Below are 23,626 nucleotides of genomic sequence, written 5' to 3'. Positions count from 1 at the left end.
GTATATATTATCTTTTGCTGCTTAATGCTCTGTTCTAAACTTGATAGGCATCTAATGACTTGTAATGTATTCGGTTCTGTTACACCGAAATCCAGCTGTAAAGCGCTCTGATACCCTACGCAGGGTCATGTCCGCGCTATAGAAAACACTAAATAAATAAAAAATAAATAAATACAGCACATATCTAAACTTGGAATATTATTTTTTTAAATTTCTAAGCATAGTATTTTGTACTGCAAGAGTGCCCTTCAAGTATAAAACCTGTACTAGACATTATGCACACACCGTTGCACTATGGTGCAAGTATTTGCTTGTTGGCTCAAGGTAGCCTGAGGTGCACCAGCGCATGGGAGATACTGGCCACATCTTGGAACATCACCTTCACGCAACGAAGTGCAGGAACCGTAATTGCTGCTCTGTGAAAAATGAGAACAAATCGGGGTGTATTTATGAAAATAGTTGCGGAGAACAGCGGAGCAAGTAACCTTGCTGCGCTGCCCTGCGTCACTAGGAAAAGGAAGGAATACGCCATATTTAAGAAATATGGTGCATTCCTGTCCTTTGCCCCTGCACCTGCCCCATTTCGGAAGGCTACTGCCAACACAGGCACCCTTGCACAATGGTGCAAAGGCACCTCTTGTGCAGGTACCCCTTCCTGCACAAAAGCAATCTATAGAGGCTTGTTCCTCTTACACGTAGGAAGAGAAAAAAATGAGAAATACAGATATTTCTCCTCGTTACACCTCACCTTTGGAGGCGTAAGATTTTGGCAGATTAGGTTTACAACTCCTTGTAAATCTGGGAAAGCGTCAAAAGCCATAGGAGTTAGGTGAGAACACACACCGCAATGCCCATGGAACGCCTCCATTGAGCAGAGTATGGCAACGCAGCATTTTTTTAAGCCATTCACAGCCCTGCAATATGGCTTTGCATGGCTTCATAAATCTGACTTAGAAGCTTGCGTCACACATGTACCTCTTTGCATGGTGCAAATGTGATGCCAGCCTCTCATAATACAGTGCTTAATTTGTAAAATAATAAGTGCCAGGGCCCTGACCAGGAGACCACTGCAGCTTGCACCACCCATCACCCGTGTCAACGCTGCCAAAACAACTACTAACCATATCTCTTGCATGTAAATACGACAGTTCAGATTAATCAGGTCCCCAAAGTGAAAAGAAATGGCTGGGGAGGCAGGTAGTAGTCATTTTTATGTATATTGTATTCATAAGCAACCCTTCTTCTGCTTATCTCTAAAATAGATGAGCAGCTCCACCATGTGGCAGACTATCATACGTGAGTGTTGACAATAAAGCGCCAGTGCTGAGCACCGGAAACCAATTAAGTGCCCTCAGTACCGGAAACCACCTGCTCAAATGAAGCACTGCATAAATATGTCCCAAGGGCCCTCATGCTTTTCTGCAAAGGATATCTGAGGCTGAACCAGCAAACACTTTGCAATCTTCCTGAATGTGAGTGTTTCGTAGACTTATGCGAAAATTGCTAACATTTTTGGCAACTTGGCACACACCTATCCAGATCTGTCAGACCCTCCCACTTCATTCATAGAGTGCACATCGTTTGTACAAGTTTGTGGGCATTCTAAAGTATGAACCTGATAGGTATTTAAATTAAATCACCATTTTACTTCTCCCTAATTCAAGCTATTCCTTAATGATAAATACCATCTGGCTACTCTCTATTCCTCTTCGCACTTTCTCTCCAGTCTCAGGAAGCACTCGATTAAAGATAACAATTTGGCGCTATTTAACATATCAATTAAAATACAAATTCAATAAATAAACGAATGAGAAACCGTCCATTTTAATGTTCTCCCATCTTTAAAGGGGTTTAGCAGGAACGCTGTTGAAAAACCTCAAATCCTTCTTGAAATATTCAGTTGGGAATCTTATATTTACGTCATGAAGAAGGAAAACAGAAAAAGAAGGACATAAAATAGAATTTCAAAGATTCTTGATTTAGATGTGTCGAATTCCGCTTCATAACACTGTAAACACCGACAAGCGCGTGCACCAGAAAGCATGAGCAATAACAAGTGTTGGGCTCGAAGGGGTAACCGCATTTAGGAATGTGAATCGCTACCACACACTGAGCTTTTCTTGCTAATCATAGCGTTAGGAAAGTGAAAACTCAGTCAGCACTAAATGCAAAGATTTTTTCCCCCCAGCTTAGAAATATGTTTAAACCTCAGCCAAAAACTTCGATGAGTTTAATAATCACGCTTTAATCACGTTGTGGGAACATTATTGGCTTCCAAAAGTATTCCGCAATGTAGACAGCAGGCAACAATTCTACGCTAATCAATACCCCCCTCCCCCCCCCCCCCCCCCCCGGCCAACCTCCTGATTACAGTCTTTCTTCCCTGGCTATCAAAACAAAGTCATTAGGTTTAGCAATGCAATATGTAGGACGGGGTTCCACAGCGAGCTGCAAACAGTGGGCACCCAGTGAGGGCCCGAAGGACACATGGGGCTTATAGTGGCCTGCATCTTGTTGGGGATGAAGCCAAGATGTGCAAGGTTCAAAGCTCTCCCTTGAGTGTAACTCCAGCTCTCAGTTTGACTTCATTACCAGGCAGGCTTGGCAGTGCAGCTAAAATACATCCACATCATTATTATGAGATAATAGCAATTATACAAAAACTCTTTCTGGTTTACGGAAACGGCCCATTCGTTTTTCTAAAATTATTTTCTCAGTGTTGGTATAATTACACTAATCCGCAAAAAGTATTGCAATATGTCTAATTTTGTAGGGTAATTGTCCCATTAGAACCGGTTTACCAGGCAGGCCTCCTCCTGAAACTAGACAGATATGTAATGGTTTCAGTGGAAATATCTGACTTTTCCTACTACAATCTGTGGCACTGCCTGTGGTGCTGAGGGGAGCAGGCAAGAGTAGATATGCCATGGATGAAACATGCGGTTCGGTGGAGAGGAGGGGAGATGGTAAAACCATTACACATACCTTCTGTAACTCTTAGCTCAAGTGCAAGTTGAAAATAACTAAAGGAGTTTGGGAAAAAAGTGTGTACCATGACCAAATGTAAGGGCTGAAAAAGTGAGACTGCAACAGACTTACCACTGATCAATAACAAACATCAATACTGTCACAGTGGCAGTCCTATGAAGAGTTCCTGGTCACATGGACATCCACAGGGCCAACACCATGATGCGATGTCCATTCAGTCAGCCTGTAAGAAACTGGCAACTCTCAAACTCTGCAGCATGAGATTGCGGTGGGGGTTTCTGGGTTCACGGCTGATGGGTGACTGATGCTTGAGCAATCCATGTTTTTGGGGTTTAGAGCAGAAGAGACTGATCCCCTAAAAGAGACTTTGATAGGGCAGGTTACACTCATCTCAAAGAGATATCGAAGGAGAATCAGGACGTGACCCAAGACACTGGGAATGTATTCTTTACTCCAGCAGCCTCCACCTCAGCGGGCAACCATTGAGGTCTTTGAGGCCTGGTGTGATATTAGCCAATTTATTTTCGGTAAAAGCAGTGTTCAGAAGTTTTGGTTTTGAGTCTGTAGTTGTAAGATCTTTTTCTTGGGGTGCTATAGCAAGAACAATGTTGCAAGAGTTGAATCCTGATAATACCAAAGCCCTGGCCAGTTCATATGGTGAGCTACCTGAAGAACCAGAAGAGGCTTATTAATTATATGAGGTAGATGTTTTCATCAAACCACACAGCTAGAGCCTTTGTTGTATGAGCAAAGAGTCAAAACAACACCTTGCTCCTTTCGCCAAAACAATGGTAGGTTCATCATGTGAAGGAGTCTGAATTCTGAGGACCTCAATCTTAGTTCCATTCAGGCACAGGTATTTCAACGTCATCTGTAGGGATGCATGTATCAGGCAATATGCGATGTTTTTAATCTGGTGGTCTTGGATATCCAGAGATATACTGTTGAATATAGTCATCATACATTTGTAGCTGTATGTAGCATAACCGGCACCCACCCGTGGCTCCATATTAAGAGAAACATTTGAAAACTCAGGAGTACGATGACTATAATATGATCAAAATGATTCAAGAGAAGAAGGAGACTTTTCAGTCATTTTAAAATGCTGTGGTCCACTGAATTGTATGCAGCTGATATCTCAAAGAGAATAGGAAAATGGCATTATCCACCCATGACAGGAGGGTCACAGACATTCTCTAACAACGGCCATTCCTCTCCTTGTGCCCTCTGGTCTGGAACCTTACTCCCTATCATGACTTGCCCACTCTGATTTAGATCATAAATGAGAAATTCAATGGACCATAATCTGCTGGTTCTAGGTGGTTGGGCGCAAGTTTCTTTGGAAGGGTTGTGATGCTTGCATGTTTTAAAGCTGCTGACACTGATCTATGAAGTTTAGAAGCATTAATTATTGCCATCAGCTCCACATCAAGAGTAAGAAGTTGATGTTGTATTGTGGAGTTAGGACAAGGCACAACACAGATATTTGAGACTTTTAGCATACCGCCCTCTATGTGATATTTCACAGTGTCAGATATTTCAATTACTGTGCTTGACTTGATCAAGTTGGTGAATTATCTAAAATCAGAGAACAGAGACCTGCCGGCTAAGTGCTAACAAATGAGAAGTCAAGAAGAGGGCACTGTCACAACTGTGACTAGAATTGCAATCCAAACAGACAGGCCCAAGTAATACCAAAGCCTAAGATTCTTCGTACTTATCAAATAACTACAACCACTTAGAATCAAACCAAAGGGAAAAACTGGGAGAGGATAACAAAAAGGAGGAGCTGTGAAATGCCAACAGCATAAATCCTCTTTTACCAGCTGTAAATAAAAAGTATACTTATTCAAGGTCTGAACACACTTGACAACTAGAGAAGTAGGAAGTCAGATACATACAGACTTTAGTTAATCCACCCTGGAGGCTACAGGACAGTTTTGTCAACATGCAGAATCTGGACGTTTAAGAAAGAAAGGAGCTGAATGAGGAAGAGCAAAACATATAGAGCAACAACACAATGATTTCTGCCTACCAAAGCTATCTGAATAGCAAAGGTGCAAATGGGAGGAGAGCCAGCAGTGAAACCCAAATTGGAGTGAGCAATCCACAGTTGTCGAGCAAAGACTTCTTGAACCTGCAGCCCTTAGATACCACTCTAGAACCTGGACACCATCTTGCTTTAGTCTGACCCCTATTTTCTACACTGGGCGCCTCCACCATCTAGGACATCAGCACTTTTGTTAATGATTCACCCTTTGGTTTCTGCATCTCCTATGAATCTGTAGTCCTGTGAGACCTGATCTTGACTAGGTCCTGACATAACCCCCACCCTTAGAAGTGCCCCACGGTGTGCTGGAAAGCCTAAAGTGAAAGCCCTAAACAGGCAACAAGCATTAACACATAACACAGTTCACCATAAACTATCAGCTGGTCCATACCTCACCCAGTCTGTGAGATATTGTAGCTGACCTTGAGACACTTGAGAATGGACTAAACTTCATACTAAGTACCTCATTATCAATTGCTGGTGGAAGTGATGGGGTAGAATGGAGTGGAAAGAGAGCAGAGGGCTTTAACAAGGAGGCTTGGACGTCTGAGTGTAGGGGCCAATGCATGGGAGGAAGGGATACTGTTAATGGATTGATAACTTCTGAAATTCTGAAAGGTCCAACAAATCTAGGTTTGAGTTTCATATGATATTCTGGAAGAAGAAGATAACAATTAGAGACTGTTAGACCTGGGATTTCTGGTTGGCTAAGGCTTGCGCCAAAGCCAGGCAGAAACCACCACTCTAGTCAGGGCAAGGAAATTACACGCCAAAGATAACCCCTGCTCACCCCCTTGGTAGCTTGGCACGAGCAGTCAGGCTTATCTCTGAGGCGATGTGTAAAGCGTTTGCGCGCGCACCCAGCAACAACACCCAAGGCCCACCACAAAGGAAACTCCACACAAGGTATTCTATAAAAATAACCTTTGTATTATACACAACACATTAGATAAAAATACACACTTTACAATGTGCCAACAGGCACGGGTAGAATTTACAAGGGATTATGTACAAGACAGGGCCACCTGGACCACTGTCAGCAATTAGCACTTTTTAGATATTTAGCACACAAAATATATAAAATCACTGTAGCACAAAAATAATATGTATAGCACACAACCAGTACTTACTGGTATCGGGGAAGTACCACCTACGTAACCCTAACTACTTTAGGAGACTGTCACGCAGGGAACTAGAACCTCACTAGCACCACCTGTACTAGGAGAAAGCAACAACCACCTACGTATCACAATACCTGTAGGGGTAATAGAACGTTACACATGATGCATCACATTCAGAGGTGTATGGAAGGAAAAACACATGATGCCTAAAAACATTCAGAGGTGTAAAAGCAATGGCACATGATGCATCAACACACATTCAGAGGTGCACGTAGGAACAATTGCGCAAGACTCCACATGAGCCACCACCTGCGGCAGTCCCTGGGCCAACTGGCCTGGTAGGGGCAAGGACGCCCTGCGTTCAGTCAAGCTGCGCCAGCTGCGCAGACTAAAACAAGAATGGTCCCCCACCTAAACGTGGCAGCTGCCCACTAAGTGCTGGGCAGCTGGAAAACGAACTTCAGGCACTCTGCGTGCCTCTGGAACCCTCTCTGGGCTCTGTTCATTAAAGATATGCCCTCTAGAGCCCTCGTGGCTCTGCACAACGTTGGAGCCTCACTGGGCTCAAGAAACAATCGTGCTCCCCTTCGTTTGGAGCCTCGTGGGCCCAAGACAGCCGGAAATGCCACCAAGAGCCTCGCAGGCTCTAAACAAGAAATGCCCCCGTCGTTGGAGCCTCACGGGGCTCGGAAAGAAGGGTGCCCTTCACGCTGGAGCAGCCCACTGCCTTCTGGGGCCGCTCCGGTGGCCACTACTCGGCCAGGCAACGTTGGAGCCTTCACGGGGCTCTGACACGGCCCCCGCACCCCCAGCGCATGCGCGGAGTCCCCCAGCCCTGCTACACACTCACCGGGCTGATCGGGGACTCCCGCGTTGTCTCTCCTCCCGGCGGACGCCGAGGCTTCCTTGCAACGCGGAGGGGCAGGCACCGACAATGTGCCTCGCGCCCCCTCCGCACCAGCTCCGGCCGCACTTCTCCTCGCTCGGGTCCAGCGCGGGGTAGGCTCCCGCCTGGATCTTCACTGCACAGGAGCGCGGGGTAGGCTCCCGTCCGCTTCCTGCTTCCGTCTCGGGACCCGCCCCCAGGCCTGCCTGACTTCCGGCTGAAGCCCGGCCGCGGCGGTGAATTCCTTGGCAAATGAGAGGGGTAGGCTCCCTCGCCAGCGAGCACAACGGCGGGGTGGGCACCCGCCGAACTTGGCAGACACCGTCCGGATCGCGGAGTGGGCACCCGCTATCGGATCCCAAGCGCTCACAGCGCTATAAAGTAAACCAGCGCTCCCAGCGCTATAAACAAAGGAAGGTCCAGCAAAACAGCGCGCCCAGCGCTAGGAAGTCCAAAAAGCGCTCCCAGGCGCTGCAAGCAGGGTTCAGCAACAAAGAGGTCCTTCAGAGAGCAGGGGGCAAAGGCTGGGCCCAGAGCCAGCTCACAGGGCCCTCCAGCAGGGAGGCAGTCCCCAGTGGCGGTCTCTCCTGGCGCCCAGCAGCAGCAGGCCCCCCCTCAAGTGGATCCTGCAAGAGAACAACTTCTGTGGGGACACAGCCCCATTTTTATACAGTCAAATCCTTTGTCTAAGGTGCAGGGAAGGGGCGAACCAGTTCCAACAGGTTCCTGAGCACTTTGTTTTGCTCAGCCCCTCTCCCTATTCACTGGCAGGGCTAGGGTCATTAGACGCACCACAGGGGCCGGCGCCAGCATTGTGTGGGGGAAGCCCTGTCCTATTCAGGACCCAGGTACACTCCTCCCCAGCCATCAACATGCTAACTCCCCATTCACCACTGGGTGGCTCCTCCTGACTCTGGGGAATTCCCTAGTCCGTCACCTGACCTCACCAGCCAATCGCCAGACAAGCCACACATTTCAGACTGCACACTGAAGTGCCCACTTCTAGAAGTGGCACTTCCACACCAGGTACATGCACGCTGCACACATCAACGCGCAGCATTCACTCCCACGAGTCCGCACATACCAAACACGGGCCTGCACACCCCACGCATCAGGAACTACCGGGACACATACATTCCCCCATGCATTCCTATGGGAGGGCAGGCCAACCTCACAACACGCACGCACTTTACCCTGAGACACAGCGGTAAAGTGCGCAGAAACCAAAATCCATTACACCAAGTCACAATATTAAGCAAAAAGTCTCGGGGGTGAACCTGCCAGAAGGGCCAAGTCCAACACGACCCCCTTCCAGCCAAAACGCAGGGTAGACCAATCACCACCGTGATGGTCTCCCCTGCTTGGGGCGATAAAACACGGACGCAGGCCCGCAACGGCAGGGACACTCTCCGGTTTTATGCCACTCTGAACTCACAGGGTTTCCTCTGAAAAAACTCGGCGGACCAACTGGGCTACCCCCCTGGTACTCCTCAGCTGTCCGTGGCCAGGACCAGGCCCTAGAACACCTAGGCGCCACTGGTCCTGGCCTAACCACAGAGTGGGGGGTAGTAACCCCTGGCACATAGTGACCATTTTCCACTCTACCCCTCATCAGGGCAGTTCTAAACTGCCACTGATCCTCCAGCCTAGGGTCCGTACCCTCAGACTGACCAAAAGTCACGGGTGAGGCTCTCCTCCCCCTACCTCTTCTCCTAGGGTTCCGCCCTCTCTTCCTCTGAGAGGCGACCCCGTAACATAACTCACCAACCAGCTCAGGACCCCTCCCTGAGAACTGGTCTCCCAACCTAGGGTTTAACCCCTCAGGTTGCACCGGGGTCAGAGGTGGGCTCTCCCACCCTCTGCACCCCCTTCCAGAGTCCTGCTCCCTACCAACTGGGGCGGTCCCTCTGGAAGAAGAACCGGTCAGGACACTGGTTACAGTAGTCAGACCCTTCAGGTCAGGCTGCTCCTGAACCTGGCCTTCCAACCTCTGGTCTAGAACCTTCGGTGGAATAATTGTCTGGCACTCCAGGACTTCTGGGGATTTGCACACCATCCCCCCGAGAGTAACATATGCCTCATATGTTGCATGACCGTCTGCCTGGCGCAGATCTCCCGTCCCCTGTCCACCTGACAGTGCGCGAAGATCCCCCAGGCCAGACGTGTAGTCGCCATGGTCACTTCTAGGAGACTCAGCCCTCCCGGCTGGTCTCTGACCCACTGGCTCCTCCACCGGGGAACACAGCCCCATGCCACTCCTCTCGCTGGACTTCTGTACCCTCCCTACTGGAGCGGTACTGCCAGACACTAGAACCACAGGAGCCCTGTTTACAGGCGCTCCCGGTCCTCTACTCACTAGGTGATCCTCCTCAAATGGGCTAACAGGACAGCCTAGGTCCCCGACTTGGTGTTCCCTCATGAAACCACCCAAGTCCTGAGGCAGGGTTTCGTACGTCTGGGGACCCCCAGTCACCCACTTACTCCCGCTCCACTGAGCCAGGCCGTAAGCCCCTACACCCTCCTCGCTATACTGGGACCTAGCTGGGCTACACGGAGCTTCTCCCACCACGCTGGGCTGGAAGATCCCTGAACCACTACTTTTGGAGTCACACCCTAATGACTCTAGCGAACCTTGGGCCCTTTCCCAACGGTCGGCTTCCTCTGCAAGGTCCCAAACATCTAAGGCGTCACACCCCAACAGGTGTTGGCGCAATCCGGGATAAAGACTACGGCATAGCTGCTCTTTAATAACCAGACCAAATAGTCCGCAATAACCACCTTCCGGGCTGGCCCTCGCCCACTCAGTCAGTGATTTATCGCAATCATCCAAAAACTTCTCCCAAGACTGGTGAGACAGCTTCCTACTGGTTCTGAATTTCAACCTACATTCCTCCTCTCGGGAACTAGGTACCAGACTGGGGGAACTGGGACTTCCTATACTGAAATCTATCTCGCTGCCACCACTGGACTCAACCCTCCCTGGGGAGCCCAGAAAACTACGACTGCGCGCAGGGGATAATCTACTCTCCAGCGCTGATTTCTCCCTGGCGAAGGCCCTCTCAGCCTCCTCTATCCTCTCCTGCGCTAAGACCCTCTCGGTCTCCAGCTTTTTCTCTTCTATAGTCAGCTGCGCCATCCCCCAGGCATGCTCTAACCTGAGCTTCTCCATGGCCAGCTGATGCTCCCTCTCTTCCCTCCTATCTACCCACTCCTCTGGGGACAGGGAAAGGGATGGGGTGCTGCTCCTGACACTGGACCCAGCAAGGGACTCCCTATCTATGGGGTCTTCACTCTCTACTGGCGTCCCTGTCAGGTAACCTTCCTCCTCCTCAGATTCCTCAGGGCTCCCCTCAGACCCACCACCCTCTCGGCGTGCGGCCCGGGCCCTATCTTCCTCACTGCGCTCTCGCTCCCACTCATCCTTTTGCCAAAGGATCAGGTTGTCCCTCAGTTTGGACTGGGTATCTGACTCACCCACCTCTATGTCCCTCTCCTCACAGAACCTTACCAGCTCCAACCTACTGTACCTAAACAGACTACAGAAGTTAAAAGCAGGCTCCATTTTGGCGGACGTTCCTGAGAAGAGTTCAACACAAGGAACCTGGGGGTCGGAGCTACACAGGAGTACACAATTCACAAAAGGTTTCAGTGAGCTCTCTATCCTGGAGAACTCACACTCACTGTCTAGTGCCCCACACACCATCCACACACAACCCTCCCCTCGGACTGGTAAGGCAGTTTCTACCACCCCTGATCCCTCAACTTGACCACCACGTGACACAGGTACCAAACTCTGGGCGCAGGGCGAGGGACACATGTACTGGACACAATTACACAATGATACCTTCAGGAGAAGAAATAAAGGAACTTCAAAACAATAATCCCTAAAATGTGATTTATCTAATGCAGAGTTTTGTGGTGTAGCCAGTCGCTGCTGCGGTACAGCGCAAACGCAAGTCCAAATCCCACCGCTGATCACCAATGTTAGACCTGGGATTTCTGGTTGGCTAAGGCTTGCGCCAAAGCCAGGCAGAAACCACCACTCTAGTCAGGGCAAGGAAATTACACGCCAAAGATAACCCCTGCTCACCCCCTTGGTAGCTTGGCACGAGCAGTCAGGCTTATCTCTGAGGCGATGTGTAAAGCGTTTGCGCGCGCACCCAGCAACAACACCCAAGGCCCACCACAAAGGAAACTCCACACAAGGTATTCTATAAAAATAACCTTTGTATTATACACAACACATTAGATAAAAATACACACTTTACAATGTGCCAACAGGCACGGGTAGAATTTACAAGGGATTATGTACAAGACAGGGCCACCTGGACCACTGTCAGCAATTAGCACTTTTTAGATATTTAGCACACAAAATATATAAAATCACTGTAGCACAAAAATAATATGTATAGCACACAACCAGTACTTACTGGTATCGGGGAAGTACCACCTACGTAACCCTAACTACTTTAGGAGACTGTCACGCAGGGAACTAGAACCTCACTAGCACCACCTGTACTAGGAGAAAGCAACAACCACCTACGTATCACAATACCTGTAGGGGTAATAGAACGTTACACATGATGCATCACATTCAGAGGTGTATGGAAGGAAAAACACATGATGCCTAAAAACATTCAGAGGTGTAAAAGCAATGGCACATGATGCATCAACACACATTCAGAGGTGCACGTAGGAACAATTGCGCAAGACTCCACATGAGCCACCACCTGCGGCAGTCCCTGGGCCAACTGGCCTGGTAGGGGCAAGGACGCCCTGCGTTCAGTCAAGCTGCGCCAGCTGCGCAGACTAAAACAAGAATGGTCCCCCACCTAAACGTGGCAGCTGCCCACTAAGTGCTGGGCAGCTGGAAAACGAACTTCAGGCACTCTGCGTGCCTCTGGAACCCTCTCTGGGCTCTGTTCATTAAAGATATGCCCTCTAGAGCCCTCGTGGCTCTGCACAACGTTGGAGCCTCACTGGGCTCAAGAAACAATCGTGCTCCCCTTCGTTTGGAGCCTCGTGGGCTCAAGACAGCCGGAAATGCCACCAAGAGCCTCGCAGGCTCTAAACAAGAAATGCCCCCGTCATTGGAGCCTCACGGGGCTCGGAAAGAAGGGTGCCCTTCACGCTGGAGCAGCCCACTGCCTTCTGGGGCCGCTCCGGTGGCCACTACTCGGCCAGGCAACGTTGGAGCCTTCACGGGGCTCTGACACGGCCCCCGCACCCCCAGCGCATGCGCGGAGTCCCCCAGCCCTGCTACACACTCACCGGGCTGATCGGGGACTCCCGCGTTGTCTCTCCTCCCGGCGGACGCCGAGGCTTCCTTGCAACGCGGAGGGGCAGGCACCGACAATGTGCCTCGCGCCCCCTCCGCACCAGCTCCGGCCGCACTTCTCCTCGCTCGGGTCCAGCGCGGGGTAGGCTCCCGCCTGGATCTTCACTGCACAGGAGCGCGGGGTAGGCTCCCGTCCGCTTCCTGCTTCCGTCTCGGGACCCGCCCCCAGGCCTGCCTGACTTCCGGCTGAAGCCCGGCCGCGGCGGTGAATTCCTTGGCAAATGAGAGGGGTAGGCTCCCTCGCCAGCGAGCACAACGGCGGGGTGGGCACCCGCCGAACTTGGCAGACACCGTCCGGATCGCGGAGTGGGCACCCGCTATCGGATCCCAAGCGCTCACAGCGCTATAAAGTAAACCAGCGCTCCCAGCGCTATAAACAAAGGAAGGTCCAGCAAAACAGCGCGCCCAGCGCTAGGAAGTCCAAAAAGCGCTCCCAGGCGCTGCAAGCAGGGTTCAGCAACAAAGAGGTCCTTCAGAGAGCAGGGGGCAAAGGCTGGGCCCAGAGCCAGCTCACAGGGCCCTCCAGCAGGGAGGCAGTCCCCAGTGGCGGTCTCTCCTGGCGCCCAGCAGCAGCAGGCCCCCCCTCAAGTGGATCCTGCAAGAGAACAACTTCTGTGGGGACACAGCCCCATTTTTATACAGTCAAATCCTTTGTCTAAGGTGCAGGGAAGGGGCGAACCAGTTCCAACAGGTTCCTGAGCACTTTGTTTTGCTCAGCCCCTCTCCCTATTCACTGGCAGGGCTAGGGTCATTAGACGCACCACAGGGGCCGGCGCCAGCATTGTGTGGGGGAAGCCCTGTCCTATTCAGGACCCAGGTACACTCCTCCCCAGCCATCAACATGCTAACTCCCCATTCACCACTGGGTGGCTCCTCCTGACTCTGGGGAATTCCCTAGTCCGTCACCTGACCTCACCAGCCAATCGCCAGACAAGCCACACATTTCAGACTGCACACTGAAGTGCCCACTTCTAGAAGTGGCACTTCCACACCAGGTACATGCACGCTGCACACATCAACGCGCAGCATTCACTCCCACGAGTCCGCACATACCAAACACGGGCCTGCACACCCCACGCATCAGGAACTACCGGGACACATACATTCCCCCATGCATTCCTATGGGAGGGCAGGCCAACCTCACAACACGCACGCACTTTACCCTGAGACACAGCGGTAAAGTGCGCAGAAACCAAAATCCATTACACCAAGTCACAATATTAAGCAAAAAGTCTCGGGGGTGAACCTGCCAGAAGGGCCAAGTCCAACAGAGACCCATACAGAATCTCTTACTTCATAGGATGGAGCAGGTCAGCAATGTTGATCAGCATAATGTTTTTAAACTCTCTTCACTCAGTTCAGATGCTGCACATTGTTTTTTTGTACCTTGTGCATTAATAACCTGAGCAAGAGAGCTAGTGGTTTGTTGGTGTACCGCATCAGCGTCAGAGAGTAGCATGCCGGTCTGTATGCCGTTAGTCACAGCGAGAAGCCAAGCATCCGGGGAGATCGAAGCAAAGTGTGGGGCTGGGACCTGGAGGCGCCTTGGAGGGGCAGCAGCTCACCCCAATCCCTGTAGGTCCCTTGACAAAGTGAGCAGGAGCGAGCAATAGTGCCAGTACTGGTACCCAACGGTTTGAGTGGGCTTGGTTTTGCCACCCACGCTCTCGCCAATGCACCTACTCAGCCCTTTTAGCTAGCGGCCAATATGTCTCTCGAGGCCAGCACTCCAGTGAACTTGCCCCCACTGACTCCCTCATTTCTCCAACAGGAGGCTGTATGCTGAACCCAGAAATTGTCGGCTGGCTGTTGCCACTGTTCCTACAGAGACTGGACACAGTAAGGAGGCGCAGGCAGTAGGTAGCACTGTGGGGGAGTGGGGGGGCTGGAAAGAGTACTGCACTGCACTGAAGTGTGTGGTGGGCATAAGGTCCAGCCCAACAACGTCGAGCAGCTGTGGGGAAGGAAGCGGCCTGGCTAGGAGCTGGTGCCGCTGGTGCTCCAGTGGACTCCCTTGCTTGATGTGCATTAACACGGATGCTTACCAACAAGGCTGGCCAACCTGTCTAAACTATTCACTCAAACCCGCTAGGAGAACAATTGGTTTTGGTTTACAATCCTGTGTACTACATAAACCATAATGGCCTATTTGTGTTTTCTTCCATTGTGATGTGGCAATCCAGGGCGAAAACAAGGTTTCAGAATGGGCGGCTTACTGCCACCAACAGGAAAAGAGCAGCAGACTCCATTGGTAATTTTCTTTTATTATAGTGCAAAAAAACCAGCAAAGTACCTTCCTGCACAAAACAATCCTGCTTACAATGCAGGCACCCTTGCACCATGGTGGAAGGGTGCCTGCATTGGCGTTAGGCAGCCAAGAGTGGCCAGTGCAAGGAAAGGACAGGAATCTGCTGTATGATATAAATACAACGCTTTCCTGTCCTGTCACACTGTGCAGCTCAGCCAGGTAGCTTGCTGCTTTGTGCTGCATGAAATATTAAAAAATGTGCTTCTTAGTTTTTGTAGGAGGACTTGGAGCTGAGGTGGATGGTGAAGCAATCACAATTACTGCCATACATGGAACGATCGTCTCAAACAATAGATAGAATTCCACTCGCAGGTGAAATTCCACCATACACAATTAAAGCCACATCACCATATCCACATAACAATATCTATACCATAACTGCCCCTGGACCTTAGGACCACCTCTGACTACACTAGATTTAGACAACTCCTGAAGCCATGGCTCTTTAGACAGGCTTACCAATAAGTGTGGAGGAAGGCCGATCAGCTACCTAGCGCCAAGAGACCGCCTGGTGAACGTGGGTTTTAGAAATAGTCAGTAACATAACATAACATTATATCTCTGTGCACCGTGGTACTGCTATTTAGTTTCACAGTGCATATACTCTGTTTCCATAAACATAAGATAACATTGTTCATATCCTATTGACTTTCAAGTATTCGACTTTCTAGCATAGCGATGTAAGTTGGCACAGGAAATGCACATATGGCAGGAAAGTTACATGTCACATGTCATCTGCAGTGCATATTTACCCCGACCACATACATGACTAAAACGGGATTCCTCTGAGACACCATTGGGCCCTGCCTGGCTGCTTTTTAAACAACTATAGTAACATGAAAGAAAAACATGCTATGTCATATAGAAATACTACTTTAATACATTGGCTTAGTTGCCCTCCAGTATGACATGTGTGCATACAGTAATGAAGAATGATTAATGTATGAAAAGTAGAACAAATGCTAACTATCAAAGACGCTTATGTCCCTCCAGTGAACAGCTATCAAAAGCCAATTATCACTATGTAAGAAAAGTGGCCTTTTTCCATACAGAAGCTCGATAGTAAAGAAAATCTGTTTACTGTTGCGGCCAGAAAAGTGCTAGAATCAAACTAAAATATTATTTTTACGAATTGATCAAAAATCCAATTATGTGGTTTCTGATATCTGTAGTGAAATTTTAACTTTTGAAAACCATACCTTGTGCTTCCTGGAAGCCTTGCAGTGATTAACCCAGTGATGTTGGCTTCCCTGTTCCTCAGTGGCATTCATTAGCAGCCTAATGCGGAGTTCTGTTGCCAGGAAACATTCCACAGATATGCAATGGCAGGAAAATGGCTGTGGAGCAATGACTGAATACTTAGCTGTGATGTGATATTTGGGAAGAGACAGGAACAGATGGCATCAGAAAAGCCCAACGCAGGGGTCTGCCTGTTTTTCCATTGAGATGGCAAAATAAAACAGAAGTGACAGAAGTTTTTTTTTAATCTAAAGAGCTTACTCATACATGTTTATTTGCCCACAGCAGTAAGGAGGGAAAGCTGTTTCCGGGTCATCAAGGAGGCAGTCCACTGGCATAACGAAAAATTGAGGTGCCCCCCCCTGGAAGGCACTTGGAGGGGCCCCCTCTGAACTCGATCAGGAGCTCTCCTGCCAGAGTAGTGTGCTGAGAGGGCCCCCTGGAGCTTGGGGGCCCCCCTGCACCACGCGGGCTGCGGGGACCTGTGTTACGCCACTGGGGCAGTCCCTCATTTCCACGGGTCTGTTTCCAGGAGGGCACATGGGCTGTCTGTGATGGGACTTCTGCCATTTTCTATAGATATGTCTCAGAAGGATAGAAAGGGCTAAAACAAAGAGTTCAGCTTTGGCAGGAATTCAGCAATAACTAGGTATAGATATCAATCACTGACTAGTGCGGTGGATAATAAAAGCACTCCTCAGAGCTGGGCATTTGTAGGGCCCAGAAGAGGAAGTCTGCTTGCTGCCTGCAGCTTACATGTGAAGAAAACTGACATGTGACCTACTCCTCTCTTACACCTAGTGACTGCAAGTGTTCTCCTAATGCCAGACTGCTTGCTGTACTGCCGATGGGTATACATGAGGCTGAGGAAGTTCTCCATCCGGTGTGGGAGAACCAACAGGCAAATTGGATTGGACTGCACTGTTCCCCATGGGAGCCCTGTCCAGAGAGAGGACTGGCCCTCTGAAGACTTCTCTGGAAGCTTTTTAAGGGGGTTGGGGGTAAGGGACCAGGAGATACTGTTTACCATCTTCAAGAATTTGGGATTCTTCAGTGTAGCAGGAAGAAGGGTCCAGGACCGGCTTTACTGCTGGTGGCGCCCGGTGCACCAATCATTTTTGGAACCCCCATTACCTCCTCGCCGGATTCACTCCCTACCACCAGGCAAAGTGCCCCTCATCTCTCCAATGATAAGTTATTGCTCAACTAGCACCCTCCCGGGATCAGCGCCCCCTCCACAGGTCAGCACCCAGTGCACTGTCCTAAAGCCAACCCTGGAAGGGTCAGTAAGGTCTGTCTCACCCTTCAAGCTGTGACTGGAACCCCTTACTAGAGAACCAGCAAGGCTGAAAACACTTACCTTTACCAGCGGAGCAGGTAGTTAAATCTGTCTCCATCATCCCATCTTCAGTGAGATTGAACAGTTTGCTAGTAGTTTTTTCTTATTTTCATTTTTTGATTCATGAACAGCCTTTCATGGCCATATTTGGGTAATGCCTAACTGACTATTAAACTTGTCCTATGGGCAGGTGCTTTTTAGGTCTCGCCTCACCCAGCGCATGCGCTGGCCTGGCGAGACTTTTTGTGAGGGCTCAAAAAAGTGCTACCACTGTAGCCTAGAGCTACAGTGCATGTGCGCGGGTGCGCACGCCTCATTTGATGTTTGATCGCGATCACTTTCACTTTCGCGGCCGCTCAAGTACCCCAGCAGGCATGAAAGCCCTATATGTTCACAGCAATTCTTCAGGCGGGTATACACATTTACAAAGACATGAAGATATGAGCTTCACCTTCACAAAAGCTTTTAATTCGACATGCACATATCTCTACCTGCCAAGAGAAGCCTCATGTCAGAATATTCTAATAAGAAATATAATCGAGGCACACATCATGAGCTAAATATCGTTTACAAAAATATCGCCCCATTGAGTGCAGATTTTTTATTTACTAACTTCACTAGGGCGGTACTGTAAACAATAGTTAGATGCCTATTTTAGACAATATTCTGACACCACAACCCATGATCTCTCTGATTTTCTATTCTACCACCTTTCCTAGCAATCTAAGTGATAGGGCAAGTTGCGGCGACGTAAATGTTTTGTCACTGTCAAGCTATGTAACCGTAAGGATCTCGATTGGATGGAGTTTCACCCCTTAAAAAAGATTTTTTTACAAACCAATAATTATCAAGGAAATGATTGTCGAGCTGGTTTCAGACTGTAGCACAAGTATGCACTCCATTATGCTGTGTGGATGTATCAGTCCTGGTAGTCTGGCATAGGTGATCTACACTTAGTACACTGCCAGTATATCTTTTGTGACTTAGCAGGGTCTGTCTATTCCTGTGTGGCCCTTGCACAGATGCCCTCCTGTGTCCTGCACAATTTTGAGAGCGCAGGATAGAGTGTTTTTGGTCACAACACCTAAACTGTAATGCCTAAAATTTCTTATATTGTAAACAAAATTCCCAAATGTCTATAGCTATGTTTGCAGACGATATTACTAAAACTCGAAAATGTAGGTCCGAAATGTATATAAAACAGAAATAATCAATGAAGACTGATAAACCTATAATTCCAATACTCACCCTGATAAGTCTAATATTCACCGTTTGTCTGACCCTATGCAATGCTCCAGTCCTTATCTTGAGTTTAATGGCAACTCTAAAACTAATCTTAGTCGTGCTCCCTCGCCATAAGTCTAATGCTAAATGTAAGCCTTAAGGAAAAAAGCCAAAGTAGAACTGTCATTTTAATGTTGGGATTTTCTTTTTGAAAATGCACAGTTTTTCATTATAAAATATATTCAATATTAAAGTATTTTATCTTAAGTATTTGTGTTTTAAATGTATCTGTCATTAGTGCATACATGAGGCAGAATTACATTGAAGGAATACAGCCCAAATCTATGTTCTGTCTTTCAGGAATTGTTTGTAAATCAACCCATATTCTCAACAGTCAGAAACTATGTAAAGAATCAAGCAGTATACAGAAATAGTCTAAACCTCCCATAATCTGAATTGGACAAGCCTCTTACAAGATAGAAGGATGGGTTGAGCAGCTTTTTGGAAATGATGCTCCATAAAGTGCGACAAATTGAACACTGTAATCTTAGACACTTGACCAACAAGAAAAAATGGAATTAGTGAGATCACAAACGCAGACTTTCCAACAAAAACAACATGTCAAATCATATTGATCACACAATCAACAAGCATTGGCATAGCCAATAGGTCTCGTCTTTGGAACCATATAAGTGTTTAGCCATGCAACACTTGATGTTGTTGCACCAAGGATATTGTGCTGGATAACTAAACACTTATAAGGTCCCAAAGGCGAGACCTATTGGCTATGCCAATGTTTGTTTAAATCTGTATCTCCGATTCCTCAAATCATTATTAATTTTTTCTTGAATTTTTTTAAATTACTTAGGGAATTTTGTTGTGCTATGTTTTTAACGCTAATGTTTTTTTTTGCTGATTCAACATATCATGCAATTCGCTAGGAAAGTACTTGCTACTTTTGTAATAAGCATGAACAGCTTCTAAGTAAACTGTATTCCAATCTGACATGTTAGTGTTTTATTAAGCTTTTAAGGTTAACCCCTCCCAAGTTAATAAACCACTTTTTCACAGTACTAAAGTCAATTGTTTCGATAAGGGAAAGGAGCATGAGGAACACGAAAAATACAGAAAAATCCTTCCAATTTGGCATAGCCTGAGAGGGAATTCCATGGTCTTCTAGTTTTTCAGACCCAAGATGGATGCCGCATGGCTCTGTAGAATATTAAGTAACATTACTTTTATGTTGCTTTCCTTGGTAGCATGTAGAAAGTGCTCTATTTCTGGTTAGGTGAGAACTGTACAGGAAAAAAATGAATATTGTGGAGTATAACAATGATAAAGGACACACTTAGCGAAGATATTTTGGAAAAAAAATGGACACTTGAGTGTCGTACAGTAGAAATTGTAATATGATGCAAATATAAGCTCTCAAAAGCATGACTTAGTGGGAGAAGTGGGAGACAACTGCCAGTTTTTCTTTTCTCCCAAAAAGTCTGTTTCCTTCTGGGTCTGAGGAGATCTACCAGATGTGAACCCTAAAATATTGGGTTAATATTACATTGTGTTCTTGGGACAGATAATTGCAACTCTTTAGGCCAAGACCTGGAGACTCAAACAAATATTGCAGCTATCAAAAGAAATGTGGTGAAAAGTCTCTTGATGAGACTTTGACTTCTCAGCTTGGCAGCAACATAATCAGCCGAATTTATAAAGAGACATGGACCATGTACACGCAATATATCCTCCACAGACGCAGGCAGAGAAGATCTACCTGTGGACTCTATTGCTCCATCAATATGCTTCAACTAACACACATGGAGGGGCCTTGTAAAATGGAACTAATGACAATTAGAACATTGGAATGTGGAGCACTCCATTGTAGACAATGGAGTGCTCCATGCTTCTACGGGCCGGTAAAGGCCCGCAGAGCAACATTCCAATGTTTTACAAAAGCCTCTTGAAGTTCGAGGGGATTTAAATCCCCTCGAGCTTCGAGAAGCCTTTGTTTAATTTGTTAGAACATTCTGCCCTCTAGTGGCAGAATGTTCTAATAGCCTTATAGCCCTTCGTAGCAGGGCTATACCGCTATTAAAGTCCCGCTGCTTTTGATAAAGTCCCTCGCCTTCGGCTCGGGCCTTTAACGCTGCAGCGGGCCTTTAATAGCCAGTATAGCCCACCAAGGCGAGCTATAAGGCTATATTAGAACATTGGAATGTTGGAAGCTCCATTAAAAACAATGGAGTGCTCCGGGCTTATAATGGCTGGTATAAGCCCGGAGCTCCAACATTCCAATGTGTCTTTGTTCACAGCTTTGGCTGTAAACAAAGGCTTCAGGGACCCTGAGGGGATTTCAATCCCCTCGCGCTCCCTGAAGGCTTTGTTTTATTTGTTATAACATTCTGCCCTCTAGTGGCAGAATGTTCTAATAGGCTTATAGCCCTTTGTAGCAGGTCTATACAGGCTTTTAAAGTCCCTCTGCTTTGTTAAAGTCCCTCGCCTTCGGCTCTGGCCTTTAACGCTGCAGTGGGCATTTAATAGCCGGTATAGCCCACTACGGCGGGCTATAAGGCTATATTAACCTGCAAGCACTATGAAGTGGCTTTATGTCAAAAGTCAGCACTGTACAAAGCACTTTCATTTAAAAAATATATATATTTACTTGGTTTTATAATATCCACGACCTCCAAATGCACTTCCTCTATCTTAATTTATTCAGTTGATTTGTCACTATTGATAACTGATATTAATAATTTTCGTGTATGACCGTATTAGTTATTTGAATATTCATAAGGTGTGTGTATGACTGTTATGATCTCATTGCGTATTGTAAGAGTTTTAACAAATCAGACAAATACTTTTATTCTATTCTGAGGATGATGATAATAATAATAATAATAATAATAATAACACCCAAACACAAAAACACAAATACCAAGGCAAAAGTAAAAAATCATGACATATGTGATGGATTGCTTATGAGTTGCTTGGTATTTCACGTCTTTAGCCCATTGGCCTACTTTCATTTATCAAGATTATGTTCACTACTTACGTACCTTATGAAGCTCGGCCAGCAAATCCTTGGCAAAGAAAACATAAAGGAATTCGCAGAGAGAAGGAAATAATTAAAATCTTAACTATAATCAAGAAGAAGGTAGGTAATGCATGTAATTAGCATTCTATGACTAACTTACAGATTTTCCTTTGCGAAAGAGGAGCTGGTTGCCTGCCAGCGTGAAGTAGCGTGTTTTCCACCGTTTGATGAATTTCCATCGAATCTGCTTCTCCTTAAGCTTGCCTTCAATCAAAGGCTGCCCTCCCTGATGAACAACTGAAAAGACAGCAAAAGTGTCCAGATGCATTTACTGCTGTTTCAGAAGCACATTATTTTTTTCATGTTTGCACGTGTTAAAAACATAGACCAAAACATCCGACAAACAAAAATATTTAAAACCAGTTTACATAAATTGCATATTGATTTTTGTCATACATGAAAGCAACAAAATCCAAAGAAAAAGATCAATTTAAAAATCATGAATCTATTTTTAAATACATTGGGGTATATTCACAAGAACGTGTGATAACTACCACAAGAGTAGCTTAACGCAACTCTCAACATTGCATCCTATCACGGGAAAATTATGCCGTGCCAACCAACTATTCACAACGCGGTGGTAGCATGTGATAGTCACCAGATAACGCATCAAATGGGCGCGCAAAAATCAACGCCATGCCGCATAAATGCAAAACACGAACGCAAAAAATCATGCGATGAAACCAATCGTGATAAAAAAAGTAGCGAAAACCAGCCACAGGCTTGCGTCTGTCGGGAAAATGCACCATAAAAACCACAGAAACAACACACCAGAAACAAGCCAAAGCACGTAGCAACATGGATGCACTGTGAACGAGCGCAGAGGCCAACGCGAACCCCACAACCCCCACAGACCACCAGCAAAGAACAACGAGGACGGCCGAGGAGATGAGGGAGAGGAAGAATGGGTGCAGTCCACAGCAAAACCAGATAAGCATCACGAGGTGACAGAACACTACCATCTACCATCAACTGATCCGCAAGTGGACCTCCTGGAATGCAGTCAGAGTGCCGAGGAGGCCAATCGAGGAGGCCAAGAGGCGCTGGCATGATGTGACATCCTAAGCCAGGCACAAAGCCACTGCCAACAGGAAGGCTGCAATGGCAACAGGAGGTGGCTGTCCTGCGCCACCGGAGGAGCTGGAGGAAACCGAGGCCAAAGTCATCAGTGTGGGGACGGTGCAAGGAGTAGGGAGAACAGACACAGCTCGAGCGGACCTGACACAACATCAACAGGGTGAGTAATGACCAGGGACAGGGGGGAAGATGGGCACAATGGCACACATGCGCAACGAGGTGTAGCATGCCCACAATTACCCAAGATCATGTCCCTCATCCCCTTGGCACATTCACAGTACTCAACCTCGCCCAGGGGCACGCAAATAGCAGTCACACACCCACGTTGGATCTGCATGCGACGGCCCAGGCCACTCCCCTTACAAATTGAGTGGGTGACGACAAAGCTACATGTCCAAGCTCTAACCCGCTGCCTGCGGTGACATGTCTACAACCTCTGTACACAGCACAATGTGATGTTATAGAGTCCTGGGCACTCATGCATACAACAAGACCACAGGGACACATGCAGATATTATGTTGAACTGGCTACGGGCATGTGCGCCTTGTCCCTTTATTGGCAGGGCCACATATACAGTGACGCCTGTGCTGGATGTGTGTGGGGTGAGTGTAAGCCAGCACGCACGGAGTGCTTGGTGCTGGCAACCACTTGAACAGTGGACACCAGTGCAACGGAAACTGAAAACACCTGCATAACAGAGTCAAATGCTGAGCAACATGGAGGGAGCCAGAGAAAGTCCAGAGGAAACCCAACATGCAAACAGAAGTGTCCGTGAGTTGCAGTGCACTGAGGTTGGAGCACTACAGCTGAGCGTGCCCATGTTAAGAAAAAGTCCTGGATTGTGTCCCTTTGCGATATTCCTGATGCAGATGAAGTGGGGTGTGTTACACCTGCATCATCTTCCTCATCAATTTCCCAGGTCTCCCACATTGCTTGAGGTGACATTGCTGCGCAACCTCACCAC

General features: G+C 47.7%; 1 protein-coding gene across 1 annotated transcript in view; it reads right to left on the bottom strand.

Moving 5' to 3' along the window:
- VEPH1 (ventricular zone expressed PH domain containing 1) overlaps nt 1-23,626 on the bottom strand; it is a 1,846,458-nt gene that overhangs the window by 122,064 nt on the left and 1,700,768 nt on the right. The window contains exon 13 of the mRNA XM_085634750.1: nt 21,685-21,821. Within this exon, the coding sequence (XP_085490876.1) occupies nt 21,685-21,821 (137 nt within the window). The remainder of the gene's footprint in view (nt 1-21,684; nt 21,822-23,626) is intronic.

This window comes from Triturus cristatus, chromosome 11 (genome assembly GCF_964204655.1).
Source record: "Triturus cristatus chromosome 11, aTriCri1.1, whole genome shotgun sequence".
Lineage (NCBI taxonomy): Eukaryota > Metazoa > Chordata > Amphibia > Caudata > Salamandridae > Triturus > Triturus cristatus.
Note: the sequence above shows the minus strand (reverse complement) of the source record. Positions and strands in the feature narration are given on the sequence as shown.